Here is a 15,486-nt window from a genome sequence, read left to right as displayed (position 1 = left end):
CTGACCCTTCAGAATAAGCTGGGGTTGGTTGAAGTGGAACAAGTGTAGTCCATTTGTTGGAAGCAAACCTCCTCCTCTCCTAGGCTGCTGCCCTTGAGGGGGCTGGGGGAGTCTGGGAGTTGCAATCCAACACATCTGCAGGGCACCAAGCTGGGGAAGGATGATGCTGGTAACGGCTGTAACCAGGGAAGGGAGGTAGCAGTCAGTAGCACAGCCTAGAGTTTAGCCAAGCCGAAGGGGATTTTCATCCAGGGCTGCTCTTCAGAAAGGAAACAGCAGAACCAGCGCTGTCAGCGCAGGCGGCAACCGCAAAGTATGGAATCAAGAAAACAGGGCTTCACGCGAGCCAAGGGTAGCCCTGCAACTAGTTGAACACAAAGGCGCATGTAACACACACAATGCTTCAAGGAAGATTTAAGAGGCAGCATTCTCCGAGGTGTCAGTACTTGCCTGCCTTAAACTTAAGGAGCTTCAGTGCAGAAAGCAAGCCAAAAGCCAACTGGCGTCCCCTACCCAAACACAGAAAGGGAGGCTTGCCTGTACTGTGGGTTTTCCTGGTAACAGCACGTTTTTATACTCCCTTAATGAAACATTCTTATGAGTAGACATACATAGAAGTATCCTGTAAAAGGACGCTTCTAAGCTACAGAACTACAGATTGCAATTTTTACACACAACGTTAAGATATCTTTCTAAAATCCTCAGGGCAACTTACTAAAGCTTGCATGTATTAAAAGTATCTGCCAACTAGCAGCTGAAAATACAAAAATGGGCAGAGGAAGGCATTGCCTTATTCGTGCAGCTAAAATACTCCTGGGGCCTACGACAAAAAAGGCCCTGCTTCCAGCCGGAGCTTCCCTGGCTGCCACTCACGAGGACCAATGGCAGGCAAATGTTTGAAGGGTTGGATTGTCAGCCTGTCCTCAAGTGAGCAACCAAAGGACAGCTTTGAATCACAGCTATGATTGATGTACCAGCTGCATGGGGTCATTTTAAGCAGCACATACTCTTAGCTACAGTTTTCCTTCTCCATCCTATGCCATCACAGTTGTGACATGGGAGAGAGCGGTGGTGCAGCCTAGAAAACAGCTCTCTGCCTTGCTCAGGAATGGCAATGACTTATGTATAGCAGAGGTCTTGGCTCTGGATGCAGGGAAACTCAAGCAGAGGTATTTGCTTAGTCACAAAGCTTGTTGGTTCTTGGCTGAACACCAGAGGGTAATCCGAGTAGCCTCTGGAAGCTATCCAGCTTTTTGGGAGCAAGGCACAATACACATTTGGTGAATAGAGGAAAGGCGGACAGCAAGGCCAGGCCACCTGTGTGCTCCAGGTGCGCCGGATCTGTTTCCCATAATTTCCCACCAATGACCATGCTAGGCAAGGCTGATGGGAGCTGAAGCCCAAACTTCAACTGGAAACCAGGCCCTTGCAATACCGACAGCCAGCCCTGCTGTTCTTCTCTGTTGCCTTCTAGTGGAGACCAGGGCAGGGTGGAAAGAGCGCAGGTTCCATTCTGAATGGCTTCCGGGGGTCTCTGAAAGGTGACGCTGAGCACAGCAGGAAGGCTGTTGCAAGCACCGGGAGCTGCTCTTCTCCCTCCAACAGCACCCAGGAGTGGGGCTGGCTCAGCCTCCACAACCTTTCTCTGTGGGTCACACATTCCCCAGGGACTGGGCAGAAAGGGCATTTCCAGGTGCTTCAGGCTTCTAACTTCTCGCATTCCTGACCATTCATCATGCTGGCAAGAGCATCTGGGAGTTGGAGATCCCATACATCAAGAGGTATGCCCTTGGTTCAGCTCTAAAGGGGGGCGCAAACTGCCTGCCCAGGACCTCTGTGGGACAGATGACATCACCGCTCATGGCCACCCCCACTGATGTCACCACCATAGAGTTCAGAACTTGGTCCCCTTTCAGGATGAGGCAGCAGCTCCTCCCAGAGCAGGACCAAGTCCTCTGGTTCATGGGCTGCTTGCCACCCCTACAGAGACAGTAAAGCAGGGCAGCAGAGGGCAGTGCTGGAAGCAGGACTCTCTTGAACAGAGGGTGCCTTAGCCTCCTTGGGGCAGAAGGGCTGCAGCTCAGGTGGAGGGTCTGAGGTTCAGTGACGGGAACAAGGGCGAGTGCTTGGCTTTAAGCTTGGTGAACAGGAAGCAAATTCAGATGCTAACCATGGCAAAGGCTGGGATGGGGTGGGAGGTGAGGGGAGTGTAGCCCCCCCCCCCCCAGATGTTCACTGCACCTGTAACAAAGAATACTGATCTAGAAAGATCACGCGCCTGGCAACTCAGTGCGAGGGACTTTCTTATATCCCAAAGCCCTGGCAGGAAAATCGATAGCCTCTCTCCCCTTGCTCCCTCCACCTCTGCCTTTTAAAAGGCCATATATTTAGAAGCCAGTGCGCACAGGCATCCGTCTCCGAGTCATAATTCACCACACTCCTGCAACCCTTTCCCGCCGGTTTCTCTCGTCCCTGCTGGGTGCCAGTTTGGCTTTTGTTGCAAGCCAAGGATGGTGAGAAGGAAATGTGGTGAAGCACAGCCAGGCCATGACACACAGTTGGTGCGTTGGGGTTTTTCTTGGCAGGTCACTGGTTTTCCCACGCCTATAAAATAAGACTCCGAAGAAGGGGATGCTGCTAGGCAGATCAGTCAGGATGACAGAAAGTGACCTCCTCACCCCACCCCTCCCCACTTCCCTCAGCTCGCCCCCTCACACTCAGATCTAAAGTACTTTTCTTGTACTCAAGCCCTTTCTTAGTCACCATAGGTGATCAGAATTTTTACACAGGTGAGTGAGCAGGCAGGCGGAGAAGCAAATCCCCTTTTCTGCATTTGCAGAAAAACCAGATGGGCTGCTAGGGAAGGGGAGCCTCCTTTTCCATACTCAGCACTGAAATACTATCCTCATTCCATCCCCTGTCAGCTCCTAGCAGGCTTGGGATTCTCTCTGCAGCTGACAAACTCTGGGAGACGGGTGCTAATTTACAGGACGGATTCATGGATAGCATCTCCCCTTTCCTGCCAAGAAGGTGGCATGTGGTGCTTCCTTCTCCCAAGAACGGTTCAGCCAGGAGAGCACGGCTGGCCCAAGCGCCCCAGTGAACATCATGTGCGAATGGAGTTCCACCCACGCCTGGCCTCCTGCTCTACCTCTCTGGCTACCGCTGGCAATGGAGCCACCAGGATCAGGGACCTGGGGCAGTTTGGCAGGTACCCCGTGCACCTGCGACTGCCAGCTGCACCCTTTGCCTAGCAAAAGTGAACTGTATCGGCCAGATGGGAAAGGTCCTGGCACCACCCATCTTGCCAAAGGCCTGAAAGGCATCCCTTGACAGCCTCCGAAATGCTGAACATGCCGTGCCAATGGCTTGGCCAGAACGGGTGGTCGCCATTCCCACAGACTCCTGCAGAGGCTGCCTTTGGGATGTGCAGGTACGTGGCAAGGAAAGGGATTCTCCCCAGGCCTGAGAAACCTTTAGGCTGGATGGCTTGAGACACACACACCCCCACAGTCTGAATATGCCATTTATTCTCACACCACACAACCTGCAGGGGCAGGCGAGGCTCCGAGAACTGGCGTGCTGCAAGGGCATGCCAGCCGCCCACTGAAGCACCCGCTCCTCACTGCCGCTCGTACATCTCCTTCAAGATCTTCATGCTCTCAGTGTAGCGCAGCTGATTCTTGTGCGAAGCCTCTTTCCACCTGCACACGGAGGAAGCCGCGTGTCAGCAGCGATCTGGGCGATCTCTGCGCCACGCCACCCTCCAACCAGAGGCTCCCCCGCTACCCCCACGCCTCCCTCGCACCAGCCTCCTGGCTCTGGCCCAAGGGCCACGTCCCGCTTTCCTACCTCTGCCGGATCTTCTTCCATCGCTCCATGTTCTTGTAGATAAGGCTGGACATTGAAGGCACTGCTTCAGAAGCCTGTTTGTGGTGGAGGGAAAAGCCAGAGAAGGAGTCAGCACTTTGCTTGCCCTGCAGGGCCGCGAACAGGCCCTGGTGTGCAGGAGGAGAAAAGCACCTTAGACGCAATTATCCAAGCAGCCTAAAGAGAAAAGCATACGCTTGACCAAGCTTCCCCCAACCCGAAACCTGCCAGATGTTTCCGGTGACCACTCCCTGCACCCCTGCCCATTGGCCATGCTGGTTGGGGCAGATGTGAGTTGCAGCCCAAAACATCTGGAGGCTAACGCCTTCATTAAGACATAAGCTGTCATGGGCCCCTGCCTATTTTACTAACAGACGATAACATTTCATATATCTTTAAAAATCTATAAATGAGTATTGGTGGTGGGTGGATGTAAGAACAGGGACTGCCTGATCTTGAGGAACCCTAAATAAAGTCAATCAAATTTGCTTAATTCAAATCCGGTAATTATTGGCTTACAGTTTCAGCCGTTGCAGGTATTCATGCTCTCATTTCCTAAAGCTGCAATCCTGTGCATGTTTACACTGAAAAGAGGCCGGACTGTCCCGGGCTACTGGTTGGGGTGTGTGGCCATTTCTTTCTGTCTAAACTAGCAGAAAATGCAACTTTAAATTGATTGAACTCACTTTTAGAGGCTGTGTTAGCCCAAAAATAAGAACAGAGAGAGATTCAAGTACGCTCACTGAGTTGGAACCAGAGTGTAGTCAGTCTGAGAGTGCACCCAACAAACTCCATGGGACCTACATGCCGAAAGACTTGTGCAATTGGTAACGACAACCAAGTGCACCTTCCAGGAATGTGCACGGGTTCAAGGCCACCCGGGTCTTCCACTCGTGGCGCATGCCTGCTGATCTGGCTGCTGTCTCCCACTTTGCTGGTTGGATCTCAGGGCTCTAGCAAAAACTAAGCTGCTGGCAAGAGCCTGCACTCTGCTCAGCCCTGGTCTAGAGGGCTGAGAAACCACCCCTGAGTTGAACAGATGGCGAATAGGTGCAAATGAATAGCCCATTTTAAGCAGGAAAAGTTGTTTTGGGAGGGGGCAGGGAAAGGGTTCAGCACTCTCCTCCCCTAGCCCCCACCCCTACCCCAGCTTTGCTGCTCTTGAGACACTATTAAAAAGGCATGGGTGCAATCCCCCCCCCCCCCATTTATATCCTGCCTTTTTCCTACAAAGGGCTCAAGGCAGCTTACATCATTCTCCTCCTCCATCTTATCCCCACCACAACAACCCTGTGAGGTAGGCTGGGCTGAGAGTCTGTGACTGGCCCAAAGTCACCCAGTTGGCTCCATGGCCGAGCGGGGACCAGATCGCCTGAGTCCCAGTCCCACGCTCGTGCCCACGACACCACACTGGCTCTCAATGTAACTGCCGAACGCCACCTCCACCCTGCGCAGGCATTTCTGTAGCACAGGGGTGCGAAAGTGTGGCCCAAAAACAAGCGGATGTCTCTGCCCACCGAGGGAGCCAGTGGTGAGGGGAGCTTCCAGCACATCTGCACTCTGTCCTGGATGCCGCCTACTGCAGGGCAGCGTTGGAGCTGGAATGGAGCTTGACGAGCTTGTCAGGCCTCTTCCCACTGTGGGGCTTGCCTTTTCCAGCCGGGAAGCCTGGACTGAAAAAGTCCGCCGGTGCAAGTGCGATGTGAGTTCACATCCGGCACCTGCCACCAGCGTTGTGCTGATGTTCAAAACAGAGGCGAGAGTCCGAAAAAGAAGCCGAGTTGTTTTGAGCAGGGCATGTTTCAAGGTGTGTGTGTGTCTTACACACAATCTTCTTGGCACATGTTTACTCAGTCTAGGAGGCGTTCCCGGGGCACATGAACTAGCCATGCCCCCAAACCAGGATTCACTGCCCCCCACTGGCCATGAACCGAACAGCCACAAGAACGGACCCCTGCCTGTACTCCAGCCCCTGCCTGCGCAAGGACATCTCTACCCAGACAGGACCCTTCCCACTGCAAGATGCATGGCTAGAAGGGAAGGGCTGCGCGTCCCCCCCCCCCCCCCCCCCACACACACACAATTTCTTTTAACCGAGAAATGGACAGATTCTTTCCACTGGGGACAAAAAAATCTCTCTGGCGAGCTTTCTCCTCGCTGCTGCGGCTGCTTCTGCAGATTCCAAGGGAGGTGGAGTGCGTGCATTGCGTACGTCTTTGTGTTGGGATGAGAAAACCAAGCAGGCGTTTTCAAGCTGGCTCCAGTTTGGCACCAGTGGACCCCCCCCCCCCAAAAAAAACCCCTCCTTGTCCCCTCCATCCAACTGACCGTGTCAACCACTACTTTAGCCTCCTCAGGCTGGAGTGGGGACGGAATGCGCAGGTTCACCGGCTCCCCTGCGGTGTTTGTCTGGCAAGAAGTTGGCGGGGGAAGCTTGTGCACATCCTGGCTCTTCCCGTTCAGCCCCGCAGACCCCTGGTTCAAAACACATTTGGAGAGACAAGGCAGGGGTTCAGCTCTGCTCAGCCCGCCCACCTCATGCACTTCCAAGTCCTCCTTTACTGTGGCATTCCTCCCTCAGAGAAGCTCACAGGCTCCCCATTCCAGCCGCGCTGGAATCATTATTTTTGCCTCTCCTCCCTCTCCAATCCCCTTTCCTGCTGTGTTGCACCATTTTAGATTGCAAGCCAACACGAAGGATTGGCTCCCCTGGGAACCTTTCTGGCTGAGATACAGCATAAAGCCCTCCAGATGAAAACCAAATAAATACAGGTGGGGAGAATCCCTTTTTATTGCCTCTCAACCCACCCGAGGAGGTAGATTAGACTAAGGTTACAGCCCTGTTATTCATACAAAGGGGTGCATGTAGAGAAGAGCTGGGGGGTGGTTAGAGAGACCCCTCCCCTGGGGCTCAGAGCACTCGCCTCCTTCTGAGAGCTGTGGTGAGAAGTACCAAGATACCTTTTCAAGCCCAGCGCCAGAAGCGCCACTAATAGAGGTTCGGGGCTCTGCTTTGGGTCCCATGAGTTTACAAAACGCCCCTTTCCAGCCAGGAGCCTCGTTCGCAGTACCTCCTCATCTTCAGGAAGGGAGGGCAAGAGGGGGCTCGGGGATCGCTCCTGCACCCGCACCATGGGACTGTTCCGCATCCAGGCACGACAGATCGGGTACAGAGGTGTGCTCTCGGAGAACTGCGCCAGGTCCACACTCCGGTCAAACAGCTTGATGATGTAGGTATCTGTGGGAAGTAGACATATATCTGGAGAAACAGCCTGGTAAGGCTGTCCCTTTCATGCTGTCTGTAAACAAACCAGGCCCTTGTTTCATGCCTGGCGTGGGCAACATGCGGCCCACCAGAAATCTTGGCCTGAATCTTCCACAAGCCCTTGTCAGTCTAACTTAATATGAGGACTGATGGAAGCCGAGGACCAGAACATCTGGAAGGCCATGAGCTGCCCACCCAAACCTGGGTCTCTCTAGATGTTTGGGACTACCTGCTTCCCCAGCCAGCACGGCAAATGGCCTAGGATAAAGGAAGCTGCAGCTGAAAACCACTGGACCCCTCCCCGCACCCCTGCCCAGGTTGGCCAAGCTGGTTCTGGGCACTGTTGGCTCTGTTACGACCGCTGCATCACACAGCCTTTCCCGCTGTGAAACCAAAGGCCCCGTTAGTCCAGAGGAAGCATGCAAGCAGAGCTAGCACTGGCCTGCAGTTTCACGCCATGCAGTCAGGGGCTGTAGGCCCAAACAGCTGGAGGGCTGCAAGCCGCCCAGCTCAGTCCTAAAATGATGGAGGGCTTGGCGCACCAGGCGGAGGGAAGGCTGGCCCAGGAGGTTCAAGCTCCGAAGATTCCTGGGCGGGGGGGGGGGGAGAACTCCTCCATGGGAGAGCACGTGCTTTGCAGGTGGGAGGTCTGATTTCTGGCATGGCATGACAATGCTGATCTGACAAACAGCCGCTTCCTCAAAAGCAGTGCAGAAGACAACTTCGGCATCTTCAGAAATTTAGATCACCATCAGCTGCAGCTGTGAATGCAGCCCGTCCTGAGGGAGCTCATTTTAGATGGCTAGAGGAGAGCAAGCATAGATGCCAGCATTATGGCCTGCCCTGCAAGCGCTTGGCTAGCTCCGATCAGGGATGTGCGGCCAAAGAAGAGCTCCTTCTGTCTTTAATAATGGCTAGTCAAAAGCTCAGCTCCGTGGCCCGAGAGCCAGCATGGTGCTTCCAACAGGTTCACTCACTCTGTTTCTGCTGGCCACCTTCAGCGAGTCCATCATCGGCCTCCTTCCTCTTCTTGCGGCGGTGATGGGGGAACCGGGTGGACGGCCTGAGAGCACAGGAGGGTTAGAAGAGATGCGCCTGGCTGCAGGCCTTGCGCTGAGCCGAGTTAGCTGGCCTCCACGCTTCCTGCCAGGAGTCCCTGTGTTGGCCAGGGTGCAGAACCTCTCTCAGCCTGAGGGCTGCGTTCCGTTTTGGAGAAGCCCTCTGGGGACACAACCCAGTGGTGGGCAGGGCCAAATGGAAAAGGGGTACAGCCAAGAGGCGGGTATTTCTTTTTAGCAAACGGCTCTTAACTGCTCTGAGCAAGTGTGGGGTTCTCCCCCTATCCTGGGAACAAGGGCCCAGGCTGAAGGGCCCCCGAGGCGGCCAAGAACAGAAGCAACCGCCTCGGCTGGCAAGTGTGCTACAGGACACAAGGCGCTGACGCAAGGTGATCAAGCTCCGCCAGGGAGGGGTGTGCGGTTCAGCTGCCTCTGGACTGCAGGGCCAGCTCCTGAGACACAAAGGGTGGCCTTCGCACATCGTCTCCTGGCTACAGGGGTGCTTCACAAGAGTATTTGGACCAAAGCCACCCGATGGATCCCAGAGAGGATCCCCTTTGCATGAGCAGACATTCCACTTGGAGAAGATGCTCCTGGGCACACAAACATTATTTCTGTTGAGAACTGCAGGTGAACTTGGGGAGGCGGCTGCATCCTCAGGGTGTGGCCAAGGGTTAAAGCCCTGCTCCATTCCGTACTTCACTGCCTCCCCTCCAAGAAAAATCAACGAGGCACAGGCAAGCAACATGTCACATCCTGTCTGGCCAACAGTCTATCACTTGCTCCTGCATAAAGTGTGTGCTTTAAATAGGGTAATAAACAGTAAGATCAGCACAAACGACACCAAATTGAAAACAAGACCACACTTCCCTGGCTTCTGGTTTCTAAGTGCCATTTCTGAGAGGGGGAAACAACAGAATCTCGTGCTAGTGAAAAGCCAAGCAAATTTATTCTGGCACAAGGTTTCACTCATCCAATGACCTGAACGAAGGTCCTTGGAAGCTTACGCCAGAATCAATGCACCCGTCTCCAACACATCTGTATATGCAGATGGACATTCTGCAGATAGACAGTAAAACAAAAAATAAACTCGCTTCCAAAAATTGTGCAAAGGGTTTGGACATAAGGCGTTCCCAGAGCTGAAGAAAGAAACCACTGTATGAACCGGTCTCTTTGGCACTGGAACAGTCACAGGGAAACGTCAGCTGCGCAGAGGCACAGTTTTTATTCCCACACTCTTTTGCACACCCTGCTTTTGATCCTGGATGAAACCAAGGACGAACAATGGGTGGCATGAAAAAATGGTCTAAATCTCCCATCTCCTGTGCAAGGCAGGAAAGATGATGCAGTGAGCCATACCTCTTTCCAGTGGCAGTAGGAGAAGAGTCCCTGCAACCGCAAAGCAAGAGGGATTAGGAACTGCCCAGAATGCAAGAGCCTCACCAGCAAGAAGAGAAAACTTGCTTTCCAGGAGAGCTGGTCCCCAAAGCGCATTAACCAGCATCTGAGTTTGGGGCCCCGAGCACACTGCTCTCCCTGAACCACCTGCAGAGATCAGCTCCAGTTTTAAAGCCCTCCTAAGAAATAATTCATCAATGAAGAGCACTTTAAAACATTAAAGCATTTTTGTTAGCCCTGCTAAAAAAGAAAGAAAGCCACACAGCAGGTTTTTGCAAATTATGCATTGGGGGTGCAGAAGGATTGGACTCTATTGCTCTCTGGGGCCACTTTTGAGAGATGGACGGGGCTGAAGACAAAAGAGGCATGGCCTGAAATCCTCACCAGCATATTTTGGCTTTCAGCATTTACTGATGGTAACTGAGCCTTAGCAGAAACATATATATCTTTTAGCATGAGGAGCAAACTGTCCAAAAGCCAGGACATTGCTCAGCTGATCACTGGCTGCAGGAGAAAGGGATGTGGCCATCTGGGGAATCCCAGACAGCCAGATATTGACCCCTTAAGGTTTCTCACCCAATGTAGGGTTGCTCCCACATTCTGTGACACTTTGGAAGCAAGAGAAAAGCAAAGGGGTTGATCAAAGCTGCAAGAAATACAAATCTATGATTTAAAGCAAGGAGAGGGAACGTGTGGCCCTCCAGCCTTGCCAAACTGTCAATCTCATCAGGCTGAACCAGCACAGTCCTTGGTGTGGACTTATGGGAGTTGTAGGCCCAAACATCTGGAGGAACACAAGTCAGCCCCAAGCTAAAGTCATGATTCTCTGTGGAGGAGGAGGGTCTCTCTTAAAAAGAAAAAAACCCATCTTTTTCAACCATTTTAGAATATGCCCTGACTGTGCCAGAAGTATGATCTGCCCATTTCTGTTCAGCTGAACTCAAGAAGATGGTACAGGCAGTGGAAGGCAGCTTAAACTGCCACCGTATGCAAGTCTGAAAAGAAAAGAGCTGATTGGGCCTACTGAGAGCCATAGGAAGTTGGGTTTGTCTGCATAAACACACATAGAATCACATCATCCACTAAACCTGATACCACTGGGTAACAGTCACTGGTGAGAACTATGAATGGGATTATCTATCACCGCCTATACAAATATGCCTGCACCCTAGGATTAGCTTTGGAGGCCCTCAAGTCAGTCTGCTTCACAGATCTGTTAGATGGCTAGGATGAAGAGACAGGACCTTTTTGGTGGTGACCCCACACCCTCCTGTGTAACCCTATAAGTCATCTGTCCATGCCCTTTCCAATAGAGGTTTTTAAAGGAGCTTATTTCAGGATGCATTTTCTGAAACCATGGATGGTGCTGTAAATTGTTGTTTGGTTTGTCGATAAATATAAGATTGCGGTTGCGTGCATTAATTTAGACTTCTCTTTTAGAAGGCTGTTTTGGGGATAGAAGTCTCAAGATGGAGAGAGGCTCCTACAGCCTATTTAAGGATGTTGCTATTAATCTACTATAATCTAACCAGGTACAATATGTCATGGGTCAATAGCCAAAGCACATGATCTCATGGAAAGACAACTCAGCAAGTCATCAAACACACATGAACCAACATGTTATTAAGGAATGAAGCTGTGTAAAATGCCTTTTAAGGCAGGCTAGAAAAATGAACCTCTTTTACAAATGGAGACCAACAGCAAAATTAACTTTCCGAGTTCTTCTTTCAGTTTTGGTTGGCCCCCTAAGAAACAAATAGTTACATCAACAACCTCATTTAGCCTGAAGGACAATTTTATTTTCAGGGACGCTCTCAAGGGCTACATTGCCATGGTGGATGAGATGATGGCAAAAGATGGAGCCAAAAGGAAATGGAACTGACCAAATCACAAGCACATTTTAGCTGAAAGCACTTCCTGGACTTAGGATGGGGCATTCCAATCTTTTAGAAGTGGGGGAGGGAAGCTACACAAAAGCCAGGAAGCTACCAAATAAGAGGCGGGTGGGGAAAGGGGGCTGCTTGATTTAGCTCCACAGCTGGAGGTTCTGCACCCCTAGATTACATACTGGGCCCACCCTTTAAATATGGAGGACAACCATGTTCAGGTTGAATTCCACCCCCAGGCTCATATCACTGTTGAAATATGATTTTATGTTCACAGTACTTTCCTATAAGGGTGTTATCCTTGAAGGTGGGCTAGCAACCTTTCTGGTTGGCCGGCCATCACCATTCTTCCCCACTGGTTTTTTCCAGGGGTGTCTCTCTAGGCCTCTGTTGGAGACAGGATGCTGGACCAGGAGAAAGCCAAGGCACCTGTGGGTCTCCTGGTGTGGCTGGACGCCAGTTCTCATTGGCCAGGAATTATGGGAGCTACAGCAACATCTGGAGGGCCAAAGGTTCCCTATCCCTGGAGTATACTGTATCTCAGCTGGATTCAGCAGGGGGAGTTTAATCTCCAGAGTTCTGGGAACAGGTGACCTCCTACCACCTCGAACATCGCTAGCATATTACTGAAGCTATCTGAAAAGGCTTAAGTTTGGCAGCAGCCCCGCCCCCAACCTTGAACACCATGGTCAGCAAGCTCAGCAAAAACAACGGGAAAGGAAGCCACAGAGCACCCCAAGCTCTCCTTACTTGCTGAGCCCATCCGACTGTGTCTTTCCAGAGTCCTCTTCCATTTGTTCCCTGGAGAGAAGAGTCAGAAAAGAGGAAGCAGGAAGTCAGCAGCCTCATCCGAGGGGAGGGGAGGGGAGGGGAGGGCTGGCTTTTCACCTATAGTTTCCTGGCTGCCAAAGCTGTTACTTTTTACAGGAATCACAGAATTATAGAATAGTAGAGTTGGAAGGGGCCATGAAGGACCATCAGGTCCAACCCCCTGTGGCTGCAGGACACCACATTACACCATCCCACTCAGATGGCTGTCCAGTTTCTTTTTGAATGCCTCCAGTGTGGGACAGCCCACCACCTCTCCAGGCAGCTGGTTCCCCTGTTATGTTGCTCTGACAGCGCGGAAGCTTCTCCTAATGTCCAGCCTGAATCTGAGTTGCAAAATACCCTCAAAGGCATGCAGGCCTTCCTCCCATGTGAGGTTACATCAGCACCACCCAAGAAGTGGTCAGTTCCCCACCACTGGTCTATGTGACGGTCCTTCACATACTGGGAGATAAGTCATTCTCTGATCCTTGAATGAAGGTTAGAGAACACCCACCTCTGAACCCAAAGTAACTTGTGATATTTACCGATCAACATCGGTTTTCTCCAGCAAACACTGCAACACTGCTTCAAGGCGGTTCCGAGCATTGGCTGTCTCTAGATCTGAGGCAGAGCCCCAAAGGAAAGGAGAGAGAAATAAGTTTTGCAAAAGGTATTTCAAGCAACCTCCCATCCCTATTTTTCAGAACACCACAGGATCCTTCCACTGGCTTGGTTCCAGAAATCCCAAAAGCAGCTCACTCTCAGCAAGCTTCTGCCAGGAGAACAAAGGCAGTTTCTGCTAATTCCCACCACCCCTACAGCCACCAGTGACCCCCAGAAGGCTGCTCCAGAAGGTTTTACAACCCTCTAGAATTTCATGGGAGGTGCTGGAGAGGGAAAATAGGCCATGTTCCCGATGCATCGGTTAGCACACCCTGGAGCTGGAAAACTACAGGGCAAACTAGCTATGGCTCCATCTGGGTTGCCCACCACTTTCCTCTGTTGCCTACACTGCAGAAGGTCTGTGAAAATCATTGCATAACAGCTAGTTGTCCCTTCGATTTAAGGTACAAAGTATCCTTGCATCCTACCCGTCTTTTCTATCTTCACTTTCGTATGCAGCATGTTTACCACAGACTCAGTTGCCTGCAAGAGGAAGGGGGGAAAAATAACAGTAATCCACACATCTCCAATTTGGTAAGGAAATATTCTTAACAAGCATTGGTTAACAAGAAGTACAAAAATGATGTAGTGACATAACGCATAAGATAAATCATGAGCTATGAGGCTTTTCAATAAACAAGATGCATTCCAGGAGGGCAGCTGTGTTCGAATATTATAGAAAAGTATACAAGAAGGGTTTGGAGAAACCTTAGAATCTTGCAACACTAGTTTTCCAAGGGCTAGAAAGTTGGAGAATAGATCTAGATATAACTCAGGATGTATTTTAATATGTATCCTATATGTAGGACTCAAAATATAACAATAACAGCCACCATATAGGACAATTTAGTCAGAAACTTCTGGTGTTTTCATTAGTCCTCTTCCATTATTTCACCAATAACACAAAAAAGAGTGCTGTCTGACTCAAAAGCCTACATTTTCACCATGCAACATCCTCAAATGCTGGTCTTCTAAAGTGGTAAGGGAACCTGTTTGTTTTTAAACACAGGAAAAAAATTCTTATGGCAATCAGCAATCAACAGATAGCATTCGCTTTCCCAGCTTTCATCTGACACATCAAGCTCTATCATGTCATCTTTTTGCTTTTTTTCTGTCTAACATCAAGAGGACTGCACCCTCATTTCACTATATGACAATTTAGTGCTTAGCATCGTACCTCCAGAAGCAAAACAAGCCTACGCATATGCAGCGTAGTTGGACTGTCATACTGATACACCCATCAACAGAGAGGAGGGAAAGGCGTAAACAGTGAAGCCTCAAAAGAGAGACATCAAATGCAAGAAATGTAGAGATGCATGTCTTTTAATCCAAGATTATGATTTTGGATCCACTTGCATTGGATCTATTTCCCTGCACAAAGCTCTTGCATTTCACAGCCTGCGGCCCCCGCCATTTCCAGTGCCATCGTATCTGCATCGACCCCGAAGTTTCACCGAGCTCGGCGGGGCTTACTTCCAGGTAGACGCGCACAGCCTGCAGCCTTAATCTCTCGGTAACCACCTACCCTTCCTGCACCAGAAGAAATGAGGCAGGATCCTGCCTGCCCGGCTTCTGCCCCTCGCCTTCCGCTGGCCTTTCAGCCGCCCGAGACTCTTCGCACCGTTTGCCGTCGCTCGCGAAGGGCTGCCCTGGCCGGCTGCTTCCCGGACTTTTGCTCTCCTTCCGCTTGGAAGGAGCTGCGCCAGGGGGACTAGAGCCGGCCGGGTCCCGCTGCTCCAAAAGCCCAGGCGGAGCGTCCCGCTCGTTCTCTCCGCCGCTGTGCGCTCCCGGACGCCTCCTGCAAACGCCAGCGGCGAGCCGACAACCTCCCCACGGATCGCCCCTTCCCGGATCCCCGTTCGGACGAATGCAGAAAAACCGCCTCTGGCGCACTGCATGCTGGGAGTTGTAGGCACTTGCCGGGCCCGGCAAACTTCGGCCCAATAGCTGCAGCTTGTTCTTTGCTGCGAGCAGCAATAGCACAGCTATTTCGGTGGCTCGGAAGAGCTGCGTTTCCCCCCTGGGTAGTACAGTTTTCGGTATTTCCTCGGAGGAGTTGTAGTTCTTTCACTCTTTCTGGACTCCTCGGCGCTGTTCGTCCACGGGATTCCAAGCACTTTATTAGCACCCACTGAAATTCCGTAGCAAGAACAAGTTTTCGAGTTCTCCTAAATGCTTCGTCAGCGTGGGTCGTATGAAAAAGCAGGGGGATGGGGAAGAGACACACACAACTCCAAAGGTATGGCCAGATGTTGAAGCTATGAGGCATCTGAACACCCTTTGGAGAGATGTTTGGACTTTTTAAAATTGCTTCCACCGTCCCTCCTTTGTGTTTTGGTTATTATGAAAGCCTTATGAGGGGAGATTGAAAAAACTGGTATGCTTAGCCTCAAGAAGAGAAGATCGAGGGGAGACAGGATAACACTCTACAAGTACTTGAAGGGCTGTCACAAAGAGGGAGGACAGGATCTTTTCTCGGTCATCCCAGAGCGCAGGACACGGGGCAATGCACTCAAGTTGCAGCACACCAAATTCA

At 51.4% G+C, this 15,486-nt stretch overlaps 1 protein-coding gene across 3 annotated transcripts; it reads right to left on the bottom strand.

Annotated features, from left to right (window-relative positions):
- Positions 1–3,508: 3,508 nt before the first annotated feature.
- Positions 3,509–14,795, bottom strand: LIN37 (lin-37 DREAM MuvB core complex component). Of its 3 annotated transcripts, none has more exons than XM_044435014.1 (10): positions 14,476–14,795; positions 13,379–13,433; positions 12,833–12,908; positions 12,228–12,278; positions 9,553–9,582; positions 8,113–8,198; positions 6,942–7,108; positions 6,199–6,345; positions 3,853–3,926; positions 3,509–3,704 (listed from the first exon to the last, which is right to left on the bottom strand). In XM_044435014.1, the coding sequence occupies exons 2-10, from the start codon at positions 13,410–13,412 to the stop codon at positions 3,623–3,625; spliced, it is 747 nt and encodes a 248-aa protein (XP_044290949.1). In that variant the 5' UTR covers positions 13,413–13,433; positions 14,476–14,795; the 3' UTR covers positions 3,509–3,622. The 3 variants fall into 3 exon arrangements, with proteins under 3 accessions (XP_044290949.1, XP_044290950.1, XP_044290951.1); XM_044435015.1 differs by lacking the exon at positions 14,476–14,795 and adding an exon at positions 14,424–14,468; XM_044435016.1 differs by lacking the exon at positions 9,553–9,582.
- Between the last annotated feature and the right edge of the window lie 691 nt (positions 14,796–15,486).

Source organism: Varanus komodoensis, unplaced genomic scaffold (assembly GCF_004798865.1).
Source record: "Varanus komodoensis strain SLA01 unplaced genomic scaffold, ASM479886v1 scaffold29_1, whole genome shotgun sequence".
Lineage (NCBI taxonomy): Eukaryota > Metazoa > Chordata > Lepidosauria > Squamata > Varanidae > Varanus > Varanus komodoensis.
The sequence above is the reverse complement of the archived record's forward strand: the minus strand, read 5'-3'. Positions and strand labels throughout refer to the sequence as shown.

Coding starts and splice junctions, on each gene's coding strand:
- LIN37 (XM_044435014.1), bottom strand. CDS start 13,412: ATGCTGCATACGAAAGTGAAGATAGAAAAGACGG. Junction 9,583..12,227: donor CAGTCGGATGGGCTCAGCAA/GTAAGGAGAGCT, acceptor TTGCGGTTGCAG/GGACTCTTCTCCTACTGCCA. Junction 3,927..6,198: donor CTAAAGTAGTGGTTGACACG/GTCAGTTGGATG, acceptor CACCACAAACAG/GCTTCTGAAGCAGTGCCTTC.